Source organism: Lissotriton vulgaris, chromosome 3_1, assembly GCF_964263255.1.
Source record: "Lissotriton vulgaris chromosome 3_1, aLisVul1.2, whole genome shotgun sequence".
Lineage (NCBI taxonomy): Eukaryota > Metazoa > Chordata > Amphibia > Caudata > Salamandridae > Lissotriton > Lissotriton vulgaris.
In genome coordinates this window covers 2024938602-2024964361 of record NC_141689.1, presented here as the reverse complement: position 1 = coordinate 2024964361, position 25760 = coordinate 2024938602, and the positions used below count along the sequence as shown (strand labels likewise).

General features: G+C 47.0%; 1 protein-coding gene across 5 annotated transcripts in view; it reads right to left on the bottom strand.

Annotated features, from left to right (window-relative positions):
• Positions 1-2217: 2217 nt before the first annotated feature.
• TLR3 (toll like receptor 3) overlaps positions 2218-25760 on the bottom strand; it is a 489232-nt gene continuing 465689 nt past the window's right edge. For all 5 annotated transcript variants that reach the window (XM_086962543.1, XM_086962544.1, XM_086962542.1 and 2 more), the window contains one exon: positions 2218-3347. In XM_086962543.1, the coding sequence (XP_086818669.1) occupies positions 3119-3347 (229 nt within the window). In that variant the 3' untranslated portion in view covers positions 2218-3118. The remainder of the gene's footprint in view (positions 3348-25760) is intronic.

Here is a 25760-nt window from a genome sequence, read left to right as displayed (position 1 = left end):
GACGAAAGCAAAAAAACAAGCCAAGTCAATAGATCTGTCCTTATCATGCAGGCTCAATGGTTACTCTTTATTCTCCTTTTTAATACCATGCATATGCCAGAAAAATAAAAAGTAAACAGACTGCCACATAAATGTGGACATTGTTAAAATAAAATTTTAAAAAAACAATTCGCTGATGTGGCTGTTTTACTAATGGTGTTTAAAAAAAGCTGCATTCCTTTCAGTTGTAAAGTGCATTTTATCATTACTTTTTATGAAGATAAGAAAAAATCATCAGTCAGATAAGCACTCAAAGTGCAGCCACCTCAATGTAAAAATGTCACAATTACTTTAGAACAGCAATTTTAATAAGAATACAGGAAACAAACTGGGTACGAGAAGTGCTAGGAAAATATATAAGAATTACCCGTAACTTTTTGCTTTCAACCCTCCTGTTTGCTGACTTCGGTTTTGCAGGCTTTAGGATTCTGCATACTTTAGCAGTGTTAACCAGTGATAAAGTGCTTGTGCTCTCTCCTTAAAATGTGCTGGAATTTGCTTATACCCAAATGGCATAATAAATTTACTTGTAAATCCCTAGTAAAGTGGCACTACCTCTGCCCAGAACCTGTAAATAAATGCACTGATGTACCATCCAATTAAGTAGTACTTTAAACATGTCATAGGTCTGCCATTGCAGCTTGTGAATGCAGTTTTATACTGGCATTTAAGCCTGGCAAAATAAACCTTTTGCTATACCCAAACCTTCCTTTTTATACCTATTAGTCACCTCTAGGGTAGGCACTGGACAGCCCAGAGGGTAGGGTGCAATGTGGATAAGAAGTACAACAAGTACTTTTTAGTTTTACATGTCGTGTTAGTGAACAACTCTTACATTTGTTTTTCACTACTGCAAGGCCTACCTCTCTCATAGGATAATATGGGAGTTACTTTATTACATTTAATAATCTGTAACTTCCAAACGGGAACAGGTAACTCATTCGCTGAATGGATCTTCTTCATCGCAGAGACCAGAATAGCACCACAGCTCGCCACCTCATTGGAACCGCCATGGTGCAGTGCATCCTTGGCACAAGCCCTCACATCCCTCGACAACAATGCTTTTTACAGCCTTGCAGTTCCTCGGAACAGACACATCGCCCCAGCTGCACACACGCATCTTCGCCGTCAAACTTCGCATCGCAAGCCCTTCTTGACAGGATCCTCGATGATGATGCAGACCTTCACACCACAGACCTTGCGGCATCTTGGACCTGACGCATTGCTTCGGCTGAACAACACATCCTTAATGGGGACCCTTGCAACACTCCACAAATCATAAATTAAGGTACTTTGTTCATAAAGCGTAACTGGGTCCCTGTAGGCGGCCATCGTGGTCAGCCTGAACTTGTGACTTTCTCCCGGTCTAGTATGACCACATATTCAGTTGGCTCTTTTTTCTCTAAAATCTTACAAACTGCATTTCTTTGCTTCTATTACTTATATTTTTGTATTATGATCTTGATTTCTTTATTCTAAAAAACTAAAATTTTCTAACCTGGTGTAGGATCCTTTTTTGTGTGGTGTTCATCACTTATTACTGTTTGAAGTGTTCCACATTGTCTCTGAATTAAGCCTGACTGCTTGGTGCCAAGCTACCAGCGGGTTGAGCACAGGTTAATTTAGGGTTGGCTTGTGCTTCACCCTCACAAGAATTGTGGTTGCTGCTTGACGAGGGCTCACACCTCAGTCAAGCAACAACCCAATGTCTTACAGATGTGCCCCTGTGCACACGTTTTGTGAAGACATTCAAAGTGAAGAGAGACAATGGGGTAAAGTGAGCTGACCCATTGCCCCATGAGGTATGTTGCAGTGGGTGGAAGCAAAATGTGAATGAGAATCAACAGACCAATGGATGGAGCCTACCAAATGAATAGAGCCTACCGACCAAAAGCCCCTCTTTGTATATATATTATGTATTCATTGTTTTTTAAAAAAAAAAGTCTAGTGAGATGGGTAAAGCTAACACGAAAGGTGGAAAGTTGTTGCCTGAACGGAAACAGGAGATAGATCAGGTCAATTCATTCAAAAGGATGGCAAAGGAGCTATGCAGCAGGGGAAGGATAAACACAGGAGAAAAGCCATTAACTAAGAAGCACGCAAATGAGACTGAAAAGAAAGCAAGTGGCTCACCCAAAGTCCATTGTTAGTTTTGGTATAGTCATGAACACGCAAGACTAAAAAAAATAAGCCATCTTTTATTAAAGGTTGTCCGTGATACACATCTGACATAATGCCTTGATCCGAAAAAAAAATTGCATTCTGTACATTTTAAATAGCTTTAAAGCTGTTAGCATTCTCGTTTTACTCACTGTATTCTACACAGAGGAGAAACGTATGTTGTCTAGTGGCCAAATCACAGACCTTAGAATCTAAAGACCTTTACATTTGGCCCAAAATACTTTGTTATTCTGGGCAAATTGTTTAATCTCCTAAAATCTCAAACTTGAAATTGGTTTTGTGAAACTTAAAAAAAAGTGTAATGCGCATTCCTAACATCCAAACATATTTACAATATTGAATCATATCCTAACCACACAATGATGATTTGCACTGGTCCACAACTGAGTTTTTGTGGTGTAATTATGTAGTCCCATGAAAAAAATCGACACAAACACTGCTGCTTCTTTCTTGCCTAGAGCACTAAAGCGATCGCCTTACAGAATAAATGTGAGAACGGATGAGGATTGTTTTGTTGCATAAATGCATAGGCAAATCTGCTACTCCACTGAATTGTATGAAACGAAGACTTCTATAATATCAGTAAAAACATTTCCTACTCAGTCAAAATATACTTCACACTACCATAATACGCTGTAATCATTTTGAGATATGTTCGCCACTTTTACGTGTATTATTCATATGTAGAAAAAATCATTACATTATTAAACAGAAGGTGGCAGACAAGAATAGCCACAAATAGACATATGCATGGATCCATTTATGGCATAATATGCACACTAGATGCTTAAATGACCCCCTGAGTAGGTCTTCTTTCTAGACCTGTTTCAAATGTTAACCATCACAGAGCTTGACAAAGCTACGGGTGGAATACTGTATACAAGCCATTTTGCAATATTCAACTTGCTGTGTTACTGGAGCCCAGCGCTACTTTTAACTTCTGATAAAATGCATTCAGCCGTTCTTTCTGAACAGGCCAATCCAAAATGCAGTTGGATTTAAACATCCCTCGTCTCAAGTTTAATGTCTGATGCAACTTGTAATCAGGGATGTCGTCAAGAAAGATGAGTATGATGGAATCCCGACTTTGTTCAATAGCTTGGTATAAAGCATGATGCACCTTGAACCTTCGTAAAAAAACAAAATTAACAATTAGGATACAAAATCAGAAATTGTTCATAAGGCTTAAAACAGATATGAGTCTAGATATCAAGTACCATTCATAGAGTGAAAGGTGCATTTCTAATACAAATGCCGTACATAAAGTCACTGTGCACGGGTTAGGGGAGTGTGGTGGAGCTCTGCAGTAGGTAGAAACAGATAGACTGTCAGTGTGTTTGCACTGGAGGTGGTACAATGTAGCAGACATGGGAGTAATAAATAAGAGCAATCCGTATTCAAGCCATATCTTCTAACCAGAATGATGAAACCCCACCCCCCTCTCCAGATACATTTAAACATTATATGTTTGCAAATCAAGATTGCCACTCTTCTTTTGTGCGATGTGTAGGATGTGAAGTGTTGAGGATATCCCCATTGCTGTGCAATTCCAGACTCTGATCCAGTTGAAGGTGGTTCTCCTGCAAATATGTTCTGTCTGTTGTATGCCTGTCCAAACAGGCAAGAACATTCCCAGCCCTGTCTCATCTTCCATTTTGTGCATTTTTATGCACTCTAAATGCTTTCACAATTGGCCCCAATGAGTAGTGTGATTGATTAGATCCACTGCAAATTAGTAAGACCTGAAAGCTCTACATGAAACTTCAGAACACACCTCAGACACCACCCACCCTGACTTTCACAAGTGCCAATGAAATACCCTCTCCAAACGACACAGTAAGACAACCACAAATAATTAGACTATGTTAAGAAAAAAACATTAAAAACAGTGACTACACAGGATGAGAGCACTCATGTCCCATCACAAAAGCACAGAGGTCACCTGGTACTATTGGAGATGTATGTCTACCCTTGATGCCACCAGTACCACAGAGCAGTGATTACAACAATCTGCATAAAATGAAGACATATTGCAGGAATAATAAAAGATGCATCATCGATGAAACAACCCCTACAAAAGATCCTCTTTGCAGAAGGACAGACCATCCTCAGGAGTAGCATGACAGCAACATGTCAGGAGCACCCCAGAATTGCCTATTACACAAATACAAAAGTAGTCTTAATGGGGCAGAACTGTCCATTCAATTAAGTGTATGGGCAAAATCAATTCAGTGTATGGGCAAAATCAATCACTTGACACTGAGCCCAGAGAATGGACCAACAACTCACAGGCAGGTACGGGAGAACCCAAGGTGCGCCAGAGAGCTGACGAGCAAAATGGCCACACTGTATTCAGGCTCTTGCTTTTGGAGGCCAAAATCTGTCATTAGAACACAGCTGAAACCTACTTGAGAGGAGAAGTCGCGCCTGTCCTGGTGTGCCTTACTGTTACCAGTTTTTGGACTGAGTTATGCACCGAGAGGTATTATGCAGGTGAGGGGAGCGCTGAACGCTCTGAATAAGAAAATGCTGACCAGCTACAGACCGGAGCCGCCCACTGACCGGCAGGGTTGTATTTGAGAGCGCCGCTGGTGAGCAGCAGTGCAGCAAGGACGTTCGGTAGCGCAAAGTGACGGGACACCGTAAAACAAGGCGCTGCAGGCCCAGGGCACTTAGAACGCGGGCAGTGGGAGCTACGGTGGAACAAGCAGAATATGAGATTGAGAAGAGTTAGATGGTGCGCCAGTGAGGAGCAGTGCACTGCACCAAGAGATGGAGTGTGGGAAAGGGTAGGAGCAAGGGCACCAGGAGGAAGTAGGAATGGTAGGAGCAGTGAAGTGTGGGAAAGGGGAGAGGTTCTGATGCAGTAGAGGATGTGGGCATCTTAGTAAGGGGGCTGCAGTGCTCTGCAGTGCAGCAGATGTGAGGGGCAGTTGCTTCTTTCGGAGGTTGCAGGGCTACAAAGTAACTAAGGGGTGCAGTGCAGCCAGTGGGTGGCCTCAAGGGCCATGCAGTGCAGTACGGGTGTATCTGCTGTACATCCAGGAGGCACAGTGGAGCTGTACAGTGAAGCAGAAGGGTCGAATACAGTACAGCATGGGGGAGGTTGTTCGGTGCTTAGAAGTTGCTGGGGAGCAGCAGCACGAGATGCACTGCAGCAGTGGAGTGAGGGTGCTTTATAGCAAGGGTGAGGGTTGTAAGTAGTTCAGTGCAACAAACGGAAGTTTCAATCGATTGGGGTGCAGAGGAAGCGGGCTGGGTGCAGTGCACTAGAGGTAACTGCTGCATTGCAGCAAAAAGCACAATGCGGTAAATCAAAGAAAATCAGCGCAGCAGAGGAGGATGTGTATGGGGCAGCACGGGCTGGGGTGTAGTGCTGCATGGGAAAGGCATGCACTGCATTAAATGGAGGGTGTCCGGTGCATTGACGGGGTGCAGTGTAGCAACGGTGGCCTGCAGAGTGACGGGGGGGGGGGGGGCAGGACTGCAATAGTAGAATGCAGTGCGGCAAGGGAAGCGAAGTGCAGTGAGTGACAGATGTGTATAGTGTAGTAAGGGCGAAGGGTGGAGTTCATCAAAGAGGATGGTACATGGTGCAAAAGAAAGTCCACACTGGAGCAGTGCAGAAAGATGTAGTGATGCAGAGGGGTATGGGGCAGCCGGAGCACTCCAGTCCAGTGTGTTAGTGGACAATACAGAGATGGGTGCAGTGTCGTCAGCAAGGGGCTGCTGAGCAAATACCCCACTGGAAACACCGCTGCAACGAAGGAGAGTGCTGAAATGAGAAGTAATGCAGTGCAGCAAGAGCGTGCAGACAGGCAAAAGGAAGGGGTTACAGTGCAGAGAAGAGGATGCGGTGCAGTGCAGTGGGATGGTCTGGGGAAGGCTGTCATAACAGCACAATGCATAGCCAGAATGGGAGCCAAGGGAGAAAGGCTAAGACTAAGCATGTGCGCAAAATCCATTTTGCTCGCGAATTTCACGGATTTTCGGTAAATCCGCGAACTCCCGCGAATTTACTGAAAATCCGCGAAATCCACGAGCGGCGTATTTGGGGGGCAAAAGTTCAAGCCTGTTGAACTTGTAACTATTTTAGGATGGCGCGGGCAAGCTGCCAGCGCCATCCTAAAATAGTTACTAAGTTAGCTTCAACAGGAAGCACTAATAGATAAAATAAAGCAGGTGCTCGAGCACCCGCTTTATTTTATCTATTATTGCTTCCTGATGAAGCTAATTTAGTAACTATTTTAGGATGGCGCTGGCAGCTTGCCGGCGCCATCCTAAAATAGTTACAGGAGGGACAAAAATGTGAGTTTTGTCGAGGTTGGGCAGGTGTGCGTTCTCCCCATATCTATAGTCGAAAATTAGCTATGATGCTTGATGGAGGCCTTTGCATTATTGACTTTCACAAGCACAATCTCTGTGCAGTTCCTGTGACCACGAGCTTCTCTGATCCATGCCTGTCCTTTTAAGCACACAAGAGGCATGTGAACTCGCATATAACGCTCGCCCGTTTGGCCCTGCCCCTCACACTAGCGATGTGCACCGTTTTCCCGCCCGGCCTTTACCCACACAATCCGCGAATCTGCAAATTCACGGATTTTGCGGATCGCGAATTCGCAAATTCGCGAATTCGCAAAATTCGCCCATGCTTAGCTACAACAGACCAAGTGCACCAACTTTAAGGAGGTATGCTTGATTCCACTATTGAAGAAGCCGGGTGCAGATGCTAAGAACCTGAAAAATATTAGGCCCTGGTGCTGTTAGACCTCTCAGCGGCATTTGACACGGTTAATCATGGTCAACTGCTGTCGCGGTGGGGGGACTTCGGCATTCAGGGAACTGCGCACACCTGGTTAACCTCTTTTCTTCAAAATCGATCCCAGAGAGTACAACTGTCAGACCTGGTGTCATCGTCAGCTGGTATTTCGTGTGGAGTTCCTCAAGGCTCGGCACTCTCACCCCTCCTTTTTAACGTGCATCTGCAACCATTGATTTCGGCATTAAATCAGATGGAATGCCAAATTTATAACTATGCAGATGACACCCAGATTGTCATTCAAATTGAGGATTCACCTTTGGCACATGCGAGATTGCAAAACATCCTGAAATACACAGTTAACTGGATGTCCACCAATTCCTTAAAGATAAATCCAGAAAAAACAGAGGTGCTGCAGAGTACCATCTCCGGCAGCCCATGGAGTCGACCTATTTAGATCCCTCTCAGGCTGACTCTGGGCCCACACTATCTGTCTTTCCCCAGCTGTCCTGCGAAACTTCGCTTGAGCTGCTATCTCGGCTGAAATCTGGCTCGCCTCTGGATGCCTGTCCGGCGAAATGCCTGGGCAGGGTGGCCTCAGCGTTGAACAGCTTGCTGAACCCCCTGCTTAATTTATCATTGAGCTCGGGGGTGGTCCCACGACAGTGGAAACACGCACTCATTCTGCCGTTGATTAAGAAGCCTCTGCTTGATCCCCTGCAAGGGGCTAACTACCGACCGATCTCCCTCCTCCCTGCTCTGGCGAAGGTGTTGGAGAAACATGTTCAGCATACTCTGTCCACCTTTATTGAGAACAATAAACTGCTGCATGACGCCCAGTCCGGCTTTCGTGCGAACTACAGCACGGAGACCGCTCTTGGTAGAGGTTACCGACGCCATCAGGGAGACACTCGATCATGGGGGAAAGGCGATGTTAGTCATGTTGGACCTATCGGCGGCGTTCGACACCGTCCCACACGCAGGTCTCCTCTCAAGACTCAGGGAGATTGGTCTGCGAGGGACGGTGCTGGACTGGTTTCAATCCTTTCTTGCCGACCGCCGACAGGTGATCTGGGCTCCGCCGTTCTCGGCCGAAATGCCTTCGCTGGAGGTGGGGGTGCCTCAAGGTTCTATCTTGAGCCCCACCATTTTCAACATATATATATGGCCCCTCTAGCGGAGGTAGCGGAGGCGTTTGGGGCCCGGGTCATCTCATACGCTGATGACACCCAGCTCTTGTTCACCTGCAGGAAGGGAGAGGTCTTCAACGGCGGCAGAATTAAGGACTGTCTGAGCGCAGTCTTTGCGTGGTTTCAGCGGCACAGCCTGAAATGCAACTCAGACAAGTCTGAGCTGCTCTTTTTCGGCTGTGCCCAGACCCGGGCTGGAAGACATGGTGGCCCCAGGACATGTTCCCCCCAGAGAAACCATCTACTCAGGTAAAAAATCTCAGAGTGGTGTTTGACGATGATCTTTCTTTTCGTCCACACATCCTGGGATTAGCAGGGAAATGTTTCAGCATCCTCAAGATGCTTAGGAAATTTCTTCCTCTGCTTTCACTGCAGTACCGTAGGAATGTAGTTCAGGCGCTTGTGGGATCCCGCCTGGACTATGCAAATGCGCTCTTTGCGGGCCTACCTAAGTATCTGTTATCTAGACTGCAGATTGTTCAGAATTCGGCGGCCAGAGCCATCTATGGCCTGCCCAGGAGAGCCAGCGCCTCAGCGCTCCTGGCTAAGCTGCACTGGCTGCCAATCGCTGGGAGAATTAGATTTAAACTCCTCACTTTGGCGTTTAAAGCTCTCCATGCGATTGGTCCTAACTATCTGAGGAAGCGTACTGCTTTCTATGTGCCACGGAGGTCTTTGCGGTCGGCGGAACTGGCCAAAATGGAGGTGCCTGTGGTCAAACGTGTTCGGATGGGAGGTCGCTCCTTCCAACACGTGACAGCCTGCTTGTGGAACGAGCTCCCACTTCCCCTTCGGAAAGCGAACAACCTCCTGGCTTTCAGGAAGGAGTTGAAGACTCTGCTCTTCACCAAGTAACCCGCGGTAACTGTAGTGTGTATGCCTTTGGTTTTCCTGTTTCTCGGGGCCTCTTTGCTAAAGCGCCGGGACACCCCTCGGGGTAGCCGTGCGCTCAAAAAGTTCGGCTTACATTAACATTAACATTAACAATGATCTATTTTGGCCGAAGGAATTAGGACCTTTTCCAGAACCAGCAGTAGCCGTGAAAAGTCTGGGTATCCATATAGATGGCAAACTGACTATGATAAAACAAGTCGTCGGAACTTGTGTAGGCCTTTTGAGACAACTCCGGAGAATTTCTCAACTTTTGACCCCGGCAACCCTTAGACGCGCAGTATCAGCCATGATCTTGTTGCGCTTAGATTATGGTAACTCGCTGTATGCTGGCCTTCCCCAACAACAGCTGACTAGGCTACAAACATTCATGAAAGATGCAGCCAGACTGGTCTTTAAAAAACTGAGGCGGACACATGTTACACCTTTGTTGCGCAAGCTCCACTGGCTGCCAATCAGGCAAAGAACAATGTTTAAGGGCCTTTGTATTACACATAAAGCCCTATATGGAAGTGCGCCAAGATATATCAAAGCGCGTTTGGTTCCATATGTCCCCAGTAGGGCACTTCGCTCAACAGACTCCATTCTTCTGGCCCGCCCCCGTTTCAGACTATTAACTATGGGAGGGCGTGCTTTCTCCAATGCGATCCCAGTGGCCTGGAACAAACTGCCAATACACCTGCGCAAGGGACCAAGCCTCTTGTCTTTCAGGAAGATGCTCAAAACTGTGCTCTTCCGGGAGGCTTGGGGCTCGTCCTAATGTGCTCTGGCCCTGTGAATATTCAGTATGTACTTCTGGACAAGCACTTTGAGACCTCTGGGTGATAAGGCGCTATACAAATCTCAATAAATAAAAATAAAATAAATAAATAAAATTGGGTGCAGTACAGCACAGCGAGGACGTGCAGTGCAGTAGTTGGGATGCAGTGCTATAAAGATGATGGAGAGCAGTGCAGCTAGCCAGGGCTTAAACAGGGGAGATGATTGGGAGCAGCAAAGCACCGCGAGGACGAGTAGTGCAGCTATTGTAATGCAGTACAATGAAGAAGACGGAGAGGCGTGCAGTTGAAGAGAAGGGGCTTTCTTGGGTGCATTACAGCGCCACGAGGTCGCACACTGCAGCAATGGAAATGCAGTGCTTTAAGGGAGATGATGAGCAGTGCAGAACTGCAAATTGCCTTGTGACGCATTGAAAGAAGATTGGACATAAGCATACATAAACTGCTCGCAGTATCCCAGTGTACATTTAACATAATCTGCCATCACGAAATAGGGGTGAACTATCTAGAGGACTTAATAGGCGTGGTACACTGATATGTTATTTTGTTTGTCTGAATGATGAGCACTATTTGGGGGGCGCTAGAGGGCGCACTGCGGGATGGCTGGCTGATGTGTCGGCTCCGCCGGACGGACGCGACTATAACGGCCCTTTCACCCCTTTCCTCCGCAGCTACCGCCGAAAAACGGACAGCATCAGATGTCGGAATGTAAGGCCGACACAACTGTATAACTTCTGTGACTGACCGCGAGCCACAAAGCGTGAGAGCAGCGAAAAAGTGAAACGTCGCCGGAGCGGGTTCAAAATGGCCGCGCCTGGCGCCCACCGGCATCGGGACAGAGAATCGCCTGACAAATGCTGAGAACGGCCACGCAACGGTGACCAAGCAGACAGGTGGTGCCGGGTGCGATGCGGAACCGTGGGGCAACGGAGGTCTGAGATTGAAGCGAGACAAATTGACTTTTGCGGTGCGTTCCAGCGAAAATAAGATGGCGGAGGCGCTGGAACGCACAAGAACGGCAGCAACGGCCGCCCGCGCTGCAGGCGAAACGGAGTCTCTGCTCACAGAGGGGTAGCGGCTGACGCCAAAGAAAGTACACGCAAGGTGAGAGTAACTAGCGGTAGACACCGTGGAAGCCGACCCGCGGCCCCCAGCATAGCGCACCAGCGGCTCTGAGCGCTCGGGGAAGGTGGGTTCTGAACCTGCCACACGAATGCGCATGGAACTTCCCTAGGTGCCGCAAGGACTTGCACTGCACACCTAAGATGGCCCGCATCTAACAGTATAGATCAACACATGCCAGGCACCGGGGGCTGCACGGTTCCGCTGACGACCCTGGCACCTGCTTGCCACCAGGAAGGCTGTACCATAAAAGACGCTCCCAGCAACCGCTAAGGTCGATGAGCAGACGAACCCCGAGGTGGGGAGCTCAGACACCAGCGCGCCACACTACTCCGGCCAGCACGCCAACGGCCGGTAGCCCGAAGACGACCGGACATACCTCGCCTCTACCACAGAGGACCATGGGGAAGCCGGAGAAACAACAGACCAAGCTCCCATTCGAAACGAGAAAACAGCCGAAAACTGCGACGACCACCCCAGAGGTTGATGGCGACGGAGAAATGGCGGAGGGGTCGGCCATGGAGTCAGTGCTCCGCGCAATCCAGCAGAGCTTGCAGGAGATGAATGGAAAACAGGATAATGTGATGCAGAGGGTGGACAACATGGCGGCCAAGATAGAGAAACACGACGAGCGGATTGTGGAAGCGGAACAGAGGATTTCAAGAGTGGAAGACGAACATAAAACCACGTCGAAGGTGTGCGGGGGCTTAGAGAAAACAGTGGAGACCCTACGCGCTAAGGTGGAGGATCAGGAAGCCAGGTCCAGGCGGAACAACCTTCGAATTTTGGGCCTACCGGAATCCACCAACACAGGGAAGATGGAAACTTATGTCGAAACGCTCCTGAAAGACATATTTGGCGCTGACAAACTATCCTCGGTGTTTCTGATTGAACGAGCTCACCGCTCATTGGCACCTGTACCAAAACCGGGAGCTGCCCCACGAATGATCATAGCCCGCGTGCTCAATTACAGGGACAGGGACACGGTACTACGGCTCGCTAGAGACATGGGCAAAATCACTTATCAGGGGAGCACCCTGGAATTCTATCCCGACCATACCATGGCGGTACAACTGGCGCGGAAAGAATTTGCTCTGGTAAAGAAGAAGTTACGGGACCTGGGTCTCGAGTACGCCATGCTGTACCCCGCGAAACTCAAAATCACGAACATGGGTAAACCGGTCATTCTGCAGACGGTACAGGCCGCACATGACTTTATCAAACAGCAGGGGAAGCGTCGAAAAGCTCAGGAACGAGCGGAACAGACGAGCGATGTGGAATGACAAGTTGTGCTGAGAGGACTACTTGATATCACTAGGAATGCTACGAGACTACACTGGGCCTCCAAATGCTGTGTCTAGATAAGATGGCCCGCCACGTGGCGCTACGATGGCGCCAGGCCCGGCCTAGAGACTATGGGTGCATACAACGAAATGCCGAGCGAACTGTCCATACCAGCGGTCAGGCCCGGGATGGACGTCCACGCAGTGAGCATTCGAAGGGCCGACATTTTCCGGAGGGTATGAGGAGGGTCACCGGGATCGGGAGGCTGACTTGCTCCCCTGGCAGACTATTGTGTTGTGGGAGTGCACACACTGGCAGGCCCTCGGGCCGGACCTTATAAATAACATAACTCGAACTTCTGCTGCCATATGGGACTGAAGTGTGACAGAGCTTGCAGCTCAGGTTTGAACTGTGTGATGTTCTTACTTCTTGCTGGCGGGTGGAGGGGGATGGGTGAAATACCATGCAAACTACATTGAAGTCGTCATAAGCGTCCGTCCACGTCCACTACGTGGATGGAGATGTGTGAACCTGGCGACACCCCCAGGCGGGTGCGCCCCAAACTAAGTTCTCAAATGGGGTTACTGTTTGTTAAGGGATGGCTTTGGCAATGTTTGGGTGCTAAAGTGGGAGGGGGGAGAGAGGGGGAACCAGGGTTTTTCGAATTACAAAGTCTGTGTCTGAGAAGCATGGCGACCTCCTTAGCCATACATAACCATGCGAGTTTTCATTTCCATTACTCCGCTCTGTTATGGATTTTGCAATGTACACTCCAATGCTCAGTGAATGCATTATACCCGATGAGACTACACCTCATGTGGTCTATAGTCATGAATACCAGTATAAATGTCGAGAATTAGCACATTGACTCTTCTCACGTGGAATATTAGGGGGCTAGGCAACCCTAAAAAGATCAGGCAGATGTTTGCTTATTTTGACAGGATGCATGTGGACATAGTGTTTTTACAAGAAACACACTTGGCTAACACGAGCACACCTACATTGGGCAATAGATGGGCAGAATCAGTCACCAGCTCGAACTACTCAACCTACTCCAGAGAGGTCAGTATCCTAATACGCAAGGGAACGCACTTTGAAATCACGAGCGTAAGCAAAGACACAGAGGGTAGAAGTGTTCTTGTAGAGGGTAAGGTCAGGGGGCAGAGGGTCCTGCTGTTGAACACTTATGGCCCCAATGTCGATGACCCGGGTTTCTTCAGAAAACTGTGGCAGACCGTTGCAGACAAACATATTGATCACGTGCTGTGGGGTGGTGATTTTAACGTGACACTGCAAGATCAGTTAAACCGGGCCGCGCACACCTCGGAACAACATGGCAACGCGAGGCACATGCTAAGGGACGCAACAGAAGACCTCCAACTGGCTGACATATGGAGGGATGGTAACCCGGGGGTCACAGCTGCGACTCACATCAATGCAGCGAACAATAGTTGGGCACGGCTAGACTACTGGTTGGGAACGCGGGAGATACTAACATGGGTTAAACATATTTCACATCTGCCCAGAACAATGTCAGACCACAACCCAGTATTGCTAAAAATTGCGGTCCCACATTATGAGCTGCCACCCTTCACTTGGCGTTTCAACGCGGCTGCACTAAAGGACCCCTTATATGTCACCTCCATACATACAGCAATAGTAGATTATTTTATGCTGAATGGCCCGACAACTGACGACCCATGTCTTCTATGGGAAGCATTTAAGGCCACAATCAGGGGGGTATGTATTAGTACAACCTCAGGTATACTGAGAGATATTCGGCAACAACTACGCACACGTGAGGAGGCCATACAGGGGCTGGAACAGGTGTACACGCACACAGGGGACATTAAGGTGCTAGGTGAACTTCAGGCCCTTCTAGCAGAACACAGAAATTTCGCCTCTGACGAACTTAACTATGTCACTAAGCGGGCGACCGCCAGGCGCTATGGGGAGGGTGGCAGGCCAGGCAAGGTGCTGGCTGACAAGATTTGCTTGGGGAAAGCGCCACAAAATGTGACAGCCATTAGTAAGCCCACAGGGGAGAAGGTGAGCGACGTTAAAGAGATTACAAAGGAATTCATGACACATTATAGTGCCCTATACGAAGCACGCCCCTCACCCTCACGGGAAGACTTGCTCGCCTATATGGCGGATGTGGAGATAGCGTGGCTGTCAAATGGCCACAGAGCATACCTGGCGAGGCCTGTTACGGTGGAGGAGGTCACTGATACCATTAAGCGGTTGCCAAACAACAAAGCACCGGGGGCTTCAAGGTGCCAGATTTCTATTTGTACTACTTGTGCGCTGTAATGGCTGCCCTTTTCTGGCTCTTTTGAGAGGGAGAATGATGGAGAGTGACTCCAGCCTATCATCCCCATAGTATAGGGAGTAGGACTATAGACAGGACCCCTGTCTTACATATATTAGGGCATTTTCGTGTCACTTTCCTTAATGTAGGGCTTATGAATTTAAGTTAGGGGATAGATATATAAGTATTAGTCATGATTTGCCCATTTTTGTTAACATGCTAGGATATTTTCCATGGAGTTACGCATATTGTGGGCTCCGTAGGCCTTAAACAAGACAGACTCCATTTTGCTTTCTGCCCGGTAGCTCGAGAAGGCTTTCTAGGTGAAGTGTAATGTTTAGTTTTAAGCTGTTGTTCGCTTGGAGAGAACCGGCTCAGGCTGGCCCTTATCGAAGGAATGTATTTTTCTCCACTCCGAAGACACAACTTCAGGCCGGCCGGCTGGGAACGTGTCCTTGGTACGGGGAGGTACAAGAATTTGGTGGGCGGCAGGTTACTGGCCGTAGCTTTCCATGAAGGAACGGGCTTTGATATTAGCGAAGGTGTTAGTCAGTTGTGAGTTAGTTCGTAGGCGGCATCTAGCCGTTAGCATCTCTGCCATTAATCATCTTATGGCGGACAGTCGCCATCTTTGAAGTCCGAGAAAGATTTAAGACCGAAACTCTCTGAGAAAGACTGAAGGAGAATTAGCGCGGAGCGCACTGCTACAGAGAGAGAGAGACGGTAGCTAATAACCAGCAAGGTTCCGGTGCCCTGGAGGGAAGCAGACGAGGTTGAGCCTAGCGGTGCAGACGTGTACTTGTGACGGCTGGGGTGTGACTGCAAGGCGAGCCAGGACACAGAGACGAGAAGGGAACCTAGATGACTGCCGAGTCCAGACTTCATATTAACCAGGTGACCTCCGTCCTTTTCCCACTTTAATCTTTACCTTTTCTTTGCAGAAGTTATGTTGCATAGTAATGTGATTTGTGTTTATTGTCAATAAATATCCTAATTCTTATAGAATTATCGTGTGCCTTGTGTTCCTGTTCAATCTCGGTAAATGCATCTTCTAGTCAGGAATTGTTTATGTGAGCGGATGTGAAATCCCGATCAGGTAAATGGTGATCGAACAAAGAGGAAGTGAGTGGACCTTTGATGCCAAGAATAGGAGGTACACTGTATAATTTGGAAACAGTACTCAAAGTTATTATTATAGTTTTACCCCGGGTAGGTAACTGAGACTTTGTCCCGATAACTGTTCATAGGAATGTGGTCGTCGTTGATATACGGCGTTAGTGAGAACACTGGGGAGGACTACCAGTGCCGATACCCACAGGATTGTGGCTTGAATAAGTGAGAGCGCTAGGGGGTCGAACTAGCGTGGAGATCGACAGGATTGTTGGTCGTTTGGAAACGGGAGCATTGGGTTCTGCAGGCCCATGTGTAGTCGCACCAGATTGTGCGCAATATCTGCCCTAGGGTAGACCGGTCTGGGTCGGGGTGGCCGCGAGACCAACCGATGTGAATAAGATATTGTAGAAAATCTATGCATGTGTATTGTTATTCCCCATCCTTAGGTGTGATTTGTATATATTTCTGTATATCTACCCATTGTGAGTATATTCTAAGGAGGGAAGGTGAGTACGTTTTGGCTGGGTTATAAGAGGCCCCTGGGGGCTGATCTCATCTAAGCGGAAAATCCGGCCATAACATCTGGCGTCACGAACTGTTTACGAAGCCTGTGTGCATTGTGTTGGTTTAATCTTGTTGGTTTGCGCTCGGCTTATACGTATTGAATTTTGTTTATAGTTGTATATATAATTTTTTGTGTGTCGATATGTTTGTGAAAAAATCGTCGTCGGTTTTCAAGTTACCGATTCAGATTCCCGGCTGGGAATGTACCCCTTACGAGGCCTTGGCCCGTGAGTGGGCTGATTCTACTGGTTTGAGTGAAAATTGGTCTTCATGCTTGGAGCAGGCGGAGCCTGCCGATGTGGTATCGTGCTTGCAGAAAGCGCCAGTAGTGAAGGGTGATGAGCTTCCTATTTTAGGACGCAGAGGGTGGATTGTTCTTAATGCATACAGAATATTGCATGAGAAGTTTGTTCAGCTACAGAAGCGGTTTAAAGATATGGAAGGACAGTGTGTTGAATTACAAAATGCACATACTCTGTTGCGTTGTCAAAATAAATTGCTTGCCGACAAACTTGAGACATATCAGACCATTGCCGAAAGAGCTGCGGTCCGTATTGCACGATATAAGTATAAACATCGTCGTGGTCGTGTATCTACACGCAAAGTGCGTATGGTTGTAGCGAAAGCTGGAATGGATTGGAACCCCGATGAGTGGGACGGTAATATCTGGTATTCTCATACTTCTGACTCCTCGGCAGAGGAGGGTGACAAGCGCGAGTCTTCTCGCTCCGGACGTGATTGTAAATCTGCTTCGTGTACTGATATGGGTCCCGACACCGACCGTGCTCGTTCTTCCCGTTCGGATGACGTGGCTTGCACTGATTGTGCTACTAAATCTAAGACGCGGGCTTCCTCTGAAGCTCTTCCTGAAGTTTCTGCTCACCCTGTTTTTCGACGAAAATTACAACAAGCCCCTGGTAACCCGGGTGGTATAGCTTTAGATTGTATTGAAGATTTTACTCAGCAGGAGGTTAGTGACATTTTACAACGATTTCGACAACGGCCTGGTGAGGCCTTGCTTACCTGGATGGTGCGTCTTTATGAACTTGGCGCTGCCGGTATTATGCTTGATGCTGTTGATTGCTTACGATTTTGCTCTTTAAGTTCGGATTCTACAATTCAGGATCATTTTCGAAATTATAATGGTGCTGGTCAAATTACTTTGCTCCAGCTGGCGTCTGACGGCTGTAATCATAAATATCCAACTGAATCTGATTGGCCCACTGATGAGAAACCGTGGTACACTTTGCGCGATGCGTCGCAACGTTTAAAGGAGGAAGTCATGAAAACGGCTATCTTTCTTAGTACTGCCGATAGGTTGTTGGATGGTCTTTTAACATCTTCTGTGCGCAATCGCATTATCCGTTCTTCTCCTGTTGCTTACAAGCAGGTCATGATGACTTTATTGATTAATCAAACTGGCAATCCTTTGTCTGCTGTGCTTGAGTCTGTTCGTCAGCTTAGTGAGCTAGGTGAATGGTTTAAACCTGAAAGACAATCTCGACCTGAGGGTCGTACTGGTGGTGACTATAAGTTCTCTAGACGTGACATGTTTCTTGCTCTCGTTGCTGATGGTGTCAAAAGGGAGGACATTGACGGTGAGCCTAACAATCGCTTATGGGACATGTTTCGCAAGCGTGGTTTGGATCGAAAGGAAGGTGCCCGTCGTGTGCGAAAGAATGAGTATGACCGTGGGTCGGATGACAGTGGTGATGAGAGGCGACGTGTGAATTCTGATCGCCGTGATGATCGGCGTTATGAACGTGATGGATCCCCTCGTCGTAGTGATGGGAGGGGGAGAGAGGATGACCGTGATAGGGGAAGAGATGATTATGTTTCCAACAGACGTAAAGGTGAAAGGAGTTATTCCCCTGACATGAGAAGGAGAGAGGATCGTAACAGACTTTCTGACCGTAATTCTCAATTTTTTGAACGTGACACTAATCCATTTCGTACTGGAGATGGATATGAACAAGATGTTTTGGTACCAAAGAAATCTGAGAGCATTTACCCTGATTTGTCTTGGCTCGCAGAACGCGGGAAAACTGACTAGGAAATAGGTCAAGCTCCGGTACACAGGTGGGCTCACAGAGATAACAGACCCTATGTAGATATTGAGATTTTTTGGAAACATCGTAATATCCAAAGGGCCCGAGCATTGGTTGATACTGGGGCGGAGGCCACTTTAATTCATGGTAAGTCGAGAAAATTTCATGGACAGTCTTTTACGATTACTGGTTTGGGTGGTAAAGAGACACCCGCAGTTCAAACTGCTCTCGATATTAAAATTGGTAGGATTCCTCGTAGAGAATACTCTGTGTTGGTTGTCCCACTTTTGGAATTCATAATTGGAATTGACATTTTGAAAGGAATGACTTTACATTTGGATGATGGTTGTTATCAATTTGGAACTAGACAGTACATTTCGACCAGACCTGTACGGGTTGGCCGCTTACGCATACCACCTATTAAAATACCTTTAGCCACGAAAGTGATTTCGCAAAAGCAATATCGTATCCCAGGTGGTCATGAGGAAATTTCTGCTACTATTCAGGATTTGGTTGACGCGGGAGTCATAACTCCGGTCACATCTGCTTGGAATAATCCTGTTTGGCCCGTGCGCAAAAGTGACAATTCTTGGCGCATGACTGTTGATTATCGAGAATTGAATAAACACACACCTAAATTGACTGTTGCAGTGCCTGATATTGTCACGCTAATTCAGAGAATTCAAAAGCATCCAGGTACGTGGTATGCTTCTATCGACATTGCTAATGCCTTCTTTTCAATCCCGATTGCCCCTGAATGTCAGGAACAGTTCAGTTTTACATGGAATGGACGTCAAATGACGTTCCGGAGTCTTCCTCAAGGCTATGTACACAGTCCTACAATCTGTCACCGGCTGGTGGCGGAGCATTTGTCTGAAGTGCCCATGAATCCACGAATTCAAGTCTGTCATTATATTGACGACATTTTGATTCAAGGTGAAACGCAAGATCTGGTACAGTCCCATTTAGATCAGATCATTGACTGTTTGCGAGCGAAAGGCTGGGAAATTAATCCTGACAAATTACAAAGTCCATCCCAGAATGTGAAATTTTTAGGTATCAATTGGCATGAAGGTCACAGAGAGGTGATCCCACAGGTAAAACGTAAAATTCTTGATTTTGCAGTTCCCAGAAACAGGAAAGAGGCTCAATGCTTTATTGGTTTGTTTGGATTTTGGCGCCAGCATATTCCCCATCTAAGTCAGATTTTGGCTCCATTGTATCGGGTCACTCGTAAAAAGAATGCGTTTGAATGGGGTGAGTCTCAACAAACTGCTTTTAATTTGGCTAAAGAAGCTATTCAGTATGCCTTGGATTTGTGGCCCGTGAGTGAAGGTGATGTGGATCTGAATGTGTCCGTGGAAGGCCTGTATGCCAATTGGAGCCTGTGGCAAAAGCAGGGCAGACAAAAAGTGCCATTAGGTTTTTGGACCAAAAAGTTACCGGAGGCTGGCGAGCGTTACTCTCCCTTTGAAAAACAATTACTTGCTTGTTATTGGGCTCTGGTGGATACCGAGCAATTGACCATAGGACATGCTGTCATTTTGAGGCCCGAAATTCCCATTATGCAGTGGGTTTTGAGTTCACCGAAGTCCCATCGAATTGGACATGCTCAGGAGGCTAGTGTGGTTAAATGGAAATGGTACATTCAGGACAGGGCACGTGTGGGTCCGAAAGGTGTGGCGGTTTTGCATGAGCGAGTGGCGCAGGCGCCCTCCAATGAGACTGACAGTGAGTGTTCGGTTCCCGTGGTGCAGGAGTCTCCCGTTAAGTGGGGTAAATCATTTGATGATCTGTCCGTGGAGGATAGAAAACATGTGTGGTTTACGGATGGTTCAGCGAAGTTCATTGGTGACAAAAGACATTGGAAGGCTGTTTCTTATAACCCGATCACGCAGAAATTGTTGAGTACAACTGGAGATGGTAAGAGTAGTCAATATGCTGAACTCTATTCAGTCTACCAAGTTTTGAAACAGGAACTACCTGGCACATGTCATATTTTCACTGATTCCTGGTCCACTGCGAATGGACTGGCGGTATGGTTACCAACATGGCATTCTCATAATTGGGAATTGCATTCAAAGGAATTGTGGGGAAAGGAATTGTGGCAAGAAATTTGGGAATTGCTCCCGCAGAGTACTGTGACAATCTTTCACGTGGATGCTCACACTCCAATTGATTCCCTTGATAAATTTTTCCATAACATTGCAGACGAAAAGTCTAAAATTGCTGAGGCAGTGGTGGACGTGCAGGATTCTGATTTGGCGGGATTGGCGAAGTGGGCCCATCAGAAAGCAGGACATTTTGGAGAAAAGGCCACTTGCAGGTGGGCTGCCGATAGAGGAATTCATATTCCTTTTTCTTTGATAAAAGATGTCATTTTACATTGTCCCATTTGTCAACATTCTAGGAAAAAAGAGGTGCCTCAGATTGTTCGAGGCCACTTGCATCGAGGTAAATTGCCCGCTCAAATCTGGCAGATTGACTATATCGGTCCGCTCCCTATGAGCAGAAATTGTCAATATATCTGTACAGTGGTTGACACTTATAGTGGCCTTTTGGTCGCTTTCCCTTGTAAGTACGCTACCCAAGTGAATACCATTAAGACCCTGGAGCTACTTCTTCTGTATTATGGTGTCCCATTCCAGATTCAATCTGATAATGCATCCCACTTTCGTGGAAGATTGGTGCAGGAATTCTGCGCGGAAAATAATATTGATTGGGTGTTTCACATTCCATATTACCCACAAGCTTCAGGACTGATTGAGAGAATGAATGGTTTGTTGAAAGAACAGTTGCGCAAGCTGACTGATGATCGTTACAGCCAGTGGAGGGATGTCCTGTTTCAAGCTTTATTGATCCTGAATAATCGCCCTTTGTTACATGCTGAATCCCCTTTAATGCGTTTGTTTCCTCCGAATGTTGATGTGAAGCCTAATTCTTTATCACACACTGTCATGTATTGGGAAATTACCCCCGGTGCTTAAGCTCCATGTAGAGCAACCCCAGGTTCCGCAGGCCTCGACCTGCATGCTTTGAATGATGTGAAATTTCCAGGAAAGGATCGTATCATTGTTGAAACTGGCATTGGTGTCTGTATACCTGCCGGTAGTTTTGGATTAATTGCCCCTAGATCTGGCCTGGCCCTGAAAGGTGTACAAGTGCTCGGAGGAGTAATTGACAGTGACTATCAGGGAGAGATTAAGGTTCTCCTGCTTAACAGCAGTGAGACTGACTTGTTTATTAAAAAGTCTGACCGTGTTGCTCAGTTACTGATTATGCCTGTCTTCAGTGGTGAGATCAAAAAAGGCTCTGCCCCAACGTTGCTAACTGTGCGAGGACAAAAAGGCTTCGGATCATCTGATCTTCCTGGAGCTAAGATATGGGTGCAATCGCCTAAAAATCCTCCTGAACAGGCTGATATTATTGCGACCGGTCATGACAACACCGTTTTGGTGATGAAGCCAGGGAAAGATGGCTGGGAAGCTGTCCCAGCTGATAAATGTTACTTACGAGAATGATTAAGGCCTGTGTTTGTATTCTTTCAGATCATTCTCTGGACTGCTGCTGCAGGATGTGTCGGCGCTGGACTCCTTTTGGCCTGCTACGCTGGGAGAGGAGAGGATCCACCAACGCCGGTTGATGTGATATTCCGAGCCCCGCGGTCTGCGTGGGCTGCATCCTCCAACTTCTGGATTACACTCGCAAAGCGGGTGACAAACTCTCCGCATTTCTGTCTTACCCCAATGAAATCTGTCACTGACATTTTAGCGACCTGTTTGGTTGCCGTTCCTGCATCTACTGAGACTTTGCGACATATTTTTAATATCTCGAATGCCCGACCTAATGTTATTCTGGGCGATTTTGCGGCCCACGAATTTTGTCCCTCATGTACTGCTCTTCCGGACCTTGATATCCCTATTCATTCCCGAATCACTACTTTTAATATTACCCCTGGAGATCTATGCTTTATAATGACATGTGACCCTAAGGCTATTACTGAATGTTTAAAATTGAAGATTGAGGCCGCTGTTTCTTTTTCAGCTCATCAACGATTATTGTGTTTAAAGAGACTTCCAAATTCATGTCTTTCTGTGAAGAACAACATGACATGTAAACGTTTATTAGTTGCCCCTAGTCATTATCGTTCAATGTTGCTGCCAGCGGGGTGGCTGTTTTCCTGCGGGAATTCGTCTTGGCCCTATATTCCTGCGAATATTTCTGGTGGCCCATGTGCCATCACTAGATTGAGCCTATTAATGTTTTCCTCACGTCCTACTACACGTTCCCGTATTGTACGTGATTCAATGTCATTGCATGAAGATTGCGATTCCTCTGTTCACCTCTATTCTAAATCAGAATACCTTGGTTTAGCTTTTTCTATTATTGGAGTGCCTGCTTTGGCCGTTTATAATGCCAAGACAATCGGCAAAATGGCCTGTTGGATGGTTAAGTCCATCAATCAGACATCTACTGTTTTGTCTGACCTTTTATTAGATGCCCAAGGTGAACGTAGAGCTATTTTGCAGAATAGAGCTGCTATTGACTATCTTTTGTTAAAACATGGACACGAATGTTCTGATTTTGAAGGTCTATGCTGTTTTAATTTGTCTGACCATTCTAAATCTATCCAATCCCATATTGACAAACTCCACGACTTGACTGCAGAAATTAGACAACATATAGATCAGGGCTTCTTTGACTGGCTCTTTAATTGGCTGCCTGACTTGCATTCCTTACGACAGATCTTAGGGGGAGTTATTGTTGCTGTTTCTGTCTTGATAGCTGTTTGCTGCTTTATTCAGTGCATCCCTTCCCTGCTCCAATTTTTTAGATTTGGTAAGAGACATAGATCAGTTAATTTTGTTTCCTATTATTCTTCTACTGATGTTAGTTCCATTTAGTTTGTGGTTAATAGACTGGAGTCAAGGGGTGTAATGTAATGGCTGCCCTTTTCTGGCTCTTTTGAGAGGGAGAATGATGGAGAGTGACTCCAGCCTATCATCCCCATAGTATAGGGAGTAGGACTATAGACAGGACCCCTGTCTTACATATATTAGGGCATTTTCGTGTCACTTTCCTTAATGTAGGGCTTATGAATTTAAGTTAGGGGATAGATATATAAGTATTAGTCATGATTTGCCCATTTTTGTTAACATGCTAGGATATTTTCCATGGAGTTACGCATATTGTGGGCTCCGTAGGCCTTAAACGAGACAGACTCCATTTTGCTTTCTGCCCGGTAGCTCGAGAAGGCTTTCTAGGTGAAGTGTAATGTTTAGTTTTAAGCTGTTGTTCGCTTGGAGAGAACCGGCTCAGGCTGGCCCTTATCGAAGGAATGTATTTTTCTCCACTCCGAAGACACAACTTCAGGCCGGCCGGCTGGGAACGTGTCCTTGGTACGGGGAGGTACAAGAATTTGGTGGGCGGCAGGTTACTGGCCGTAGCTTTCCATGAAGGAACGGGCTTTGATATTAGCGAAGGTGTTAGTCAGTTGTGAGTTAGTTCGTAGGCGGCATCTAGCCGTTAGCATCTCTGCCATTAATCATCTTATGGCGGACAGTCGCCATCTTTGAAGTCCGAGAAAGATTTAAGACCGAAACTCTCTGAGAAAGACTGAAGGAGAATTAGCGCGGAGCGCACTGCTACAGAGAGAGAGAGACGGTAGCTAATAACCAGCAAGGTTCCGGTGCCATGGAGGGAAGCAGACTAGGTTGAGCCTAGCGGTGCAGACGTGTACTTGTGACGGCTGGGGTGTGACTGCAAGGCGAGCCAGGACACAGAGACGAGAAGGGAACCTAGATGACTGCCGAGTCCAGACTTCATATTAACCAGGTGACCTCCGTCCTTTTCCCACTTTAATCTTTACCTTTTCTTTGCAGAAGTTATGTTGCATAGTAATGTGATTTGTGTTTATTGTCAATAAATATCCTAATTCTTATAGAATTATCGTGTGCCTCGTGTTCCTGTTCAATCTCGGTAAATGCATCTTCTAGTCAGGAATTGTTTATGTGAGCGGATGTGAAATCCCGATCAGGTAAATGGTGATCGAACAAAGAGGAAGTGAGTGGACCTTTGATGCCAAGAATAGGAGGTACACTGTATAATTTGGAAACAGTACTCAAAGTTATTATTATAGTTTTACCCCGGGTAGGTAACTGAGACTTTGTCCCGATAACTGTTCATAGGAATGTGGTCGTCGTTGATATACGGCGTTAGTGAGAACACTGGGGAGGACTACCAGTGCCGATACCCACAGGATTGTGGCTTGAATAAGTGAGAGCGCTAGGGGGTCGAACTAGCGTGGAGATCGACAGGATTGTTGGTCGTTTGGAAACGGGAGCATTGGGTTCTGCAGGCCCATGTGTAGTCGCACCAGATTGTGCGCAATATCTGCCCTAGGGTAGACCGGTCTGGGTCGGGGTGGCCGCGAGACCAACCGATGTGAATAAGATATTGTAGAAAATCTATGCATGTGTATTGTTATTCCCCATCCTTAGGTGTGATTTGTATATATTTCTGTATATCTACCCATTGTGAGTATATTCTAAGGAGGGAAGGTGAGTACGTTTTGGCTGGGTTATAAGAGGCCCCTGGGGGCTGATCTCATCTAAGCGGAAAATCCGGCCATAACATGCGCTCAGGCGCAATTCGCGCATTACTGGCACCACGAAATACCCTTCTTGACGCACGTGGCGGTGGAGGCAGGGGACACAGATCCAATACCACTAGCAAACATACTACTGCACAAGCGCCCCAGACTACATGACCATGACATCAACACTGTAGACACTAGCACGGAGGCCTGGAGACTGATGGGTAAAGTGGCTAATGCTCTGCCACTGTACGCACCAGCGCTTCCGCTGGCTCACCACCCAGCTATCACAGTTACGCAAGAAAAGGTTGGCATGGATCTGCTAAAATGGGCAGGTATAGACAAAATGGGCGACCTTTATCTCAACGGAGTCTTCCAAACGTTAGACAAACTAAAATACATTAGCAACCCGTCCCTCCTTTTCAGCTTCAACTACTATAGGCTACAGAGAGCACTTAAGGGGCTTTACCGAGCACACCCAGAGGAACCGACACCACTCGCACCACTGCAACTCCTGCTCACCACACCCACGGCCTCTCACCTGGTGTCTAAATTATACACAAGCCTGCAAGGCGCCATAGGGGGTAACACTGACAAGGCTAGGGACAGGTGGAGTGCGGGTTTGGAGACACCCCTCACTGATGAAGAGTGGGCATCTACATGCATGCTTACCGACATGTTAACACCGAATGGTAATTTGAGAATCATTCATTATAAATACCTGCATCAGGTGTATTATACGCCTCAGAGACTATACAACTATGGGTTGAGAGAGGACTCAAAGTGCAGCAGATGTAAACAGGATAGTGCGGATTTCATGCATCTAGCTTGGCACTGTCGCAAGGTGGCGGGCTATTGGGAACAAGTGATACAGACGTTGAATG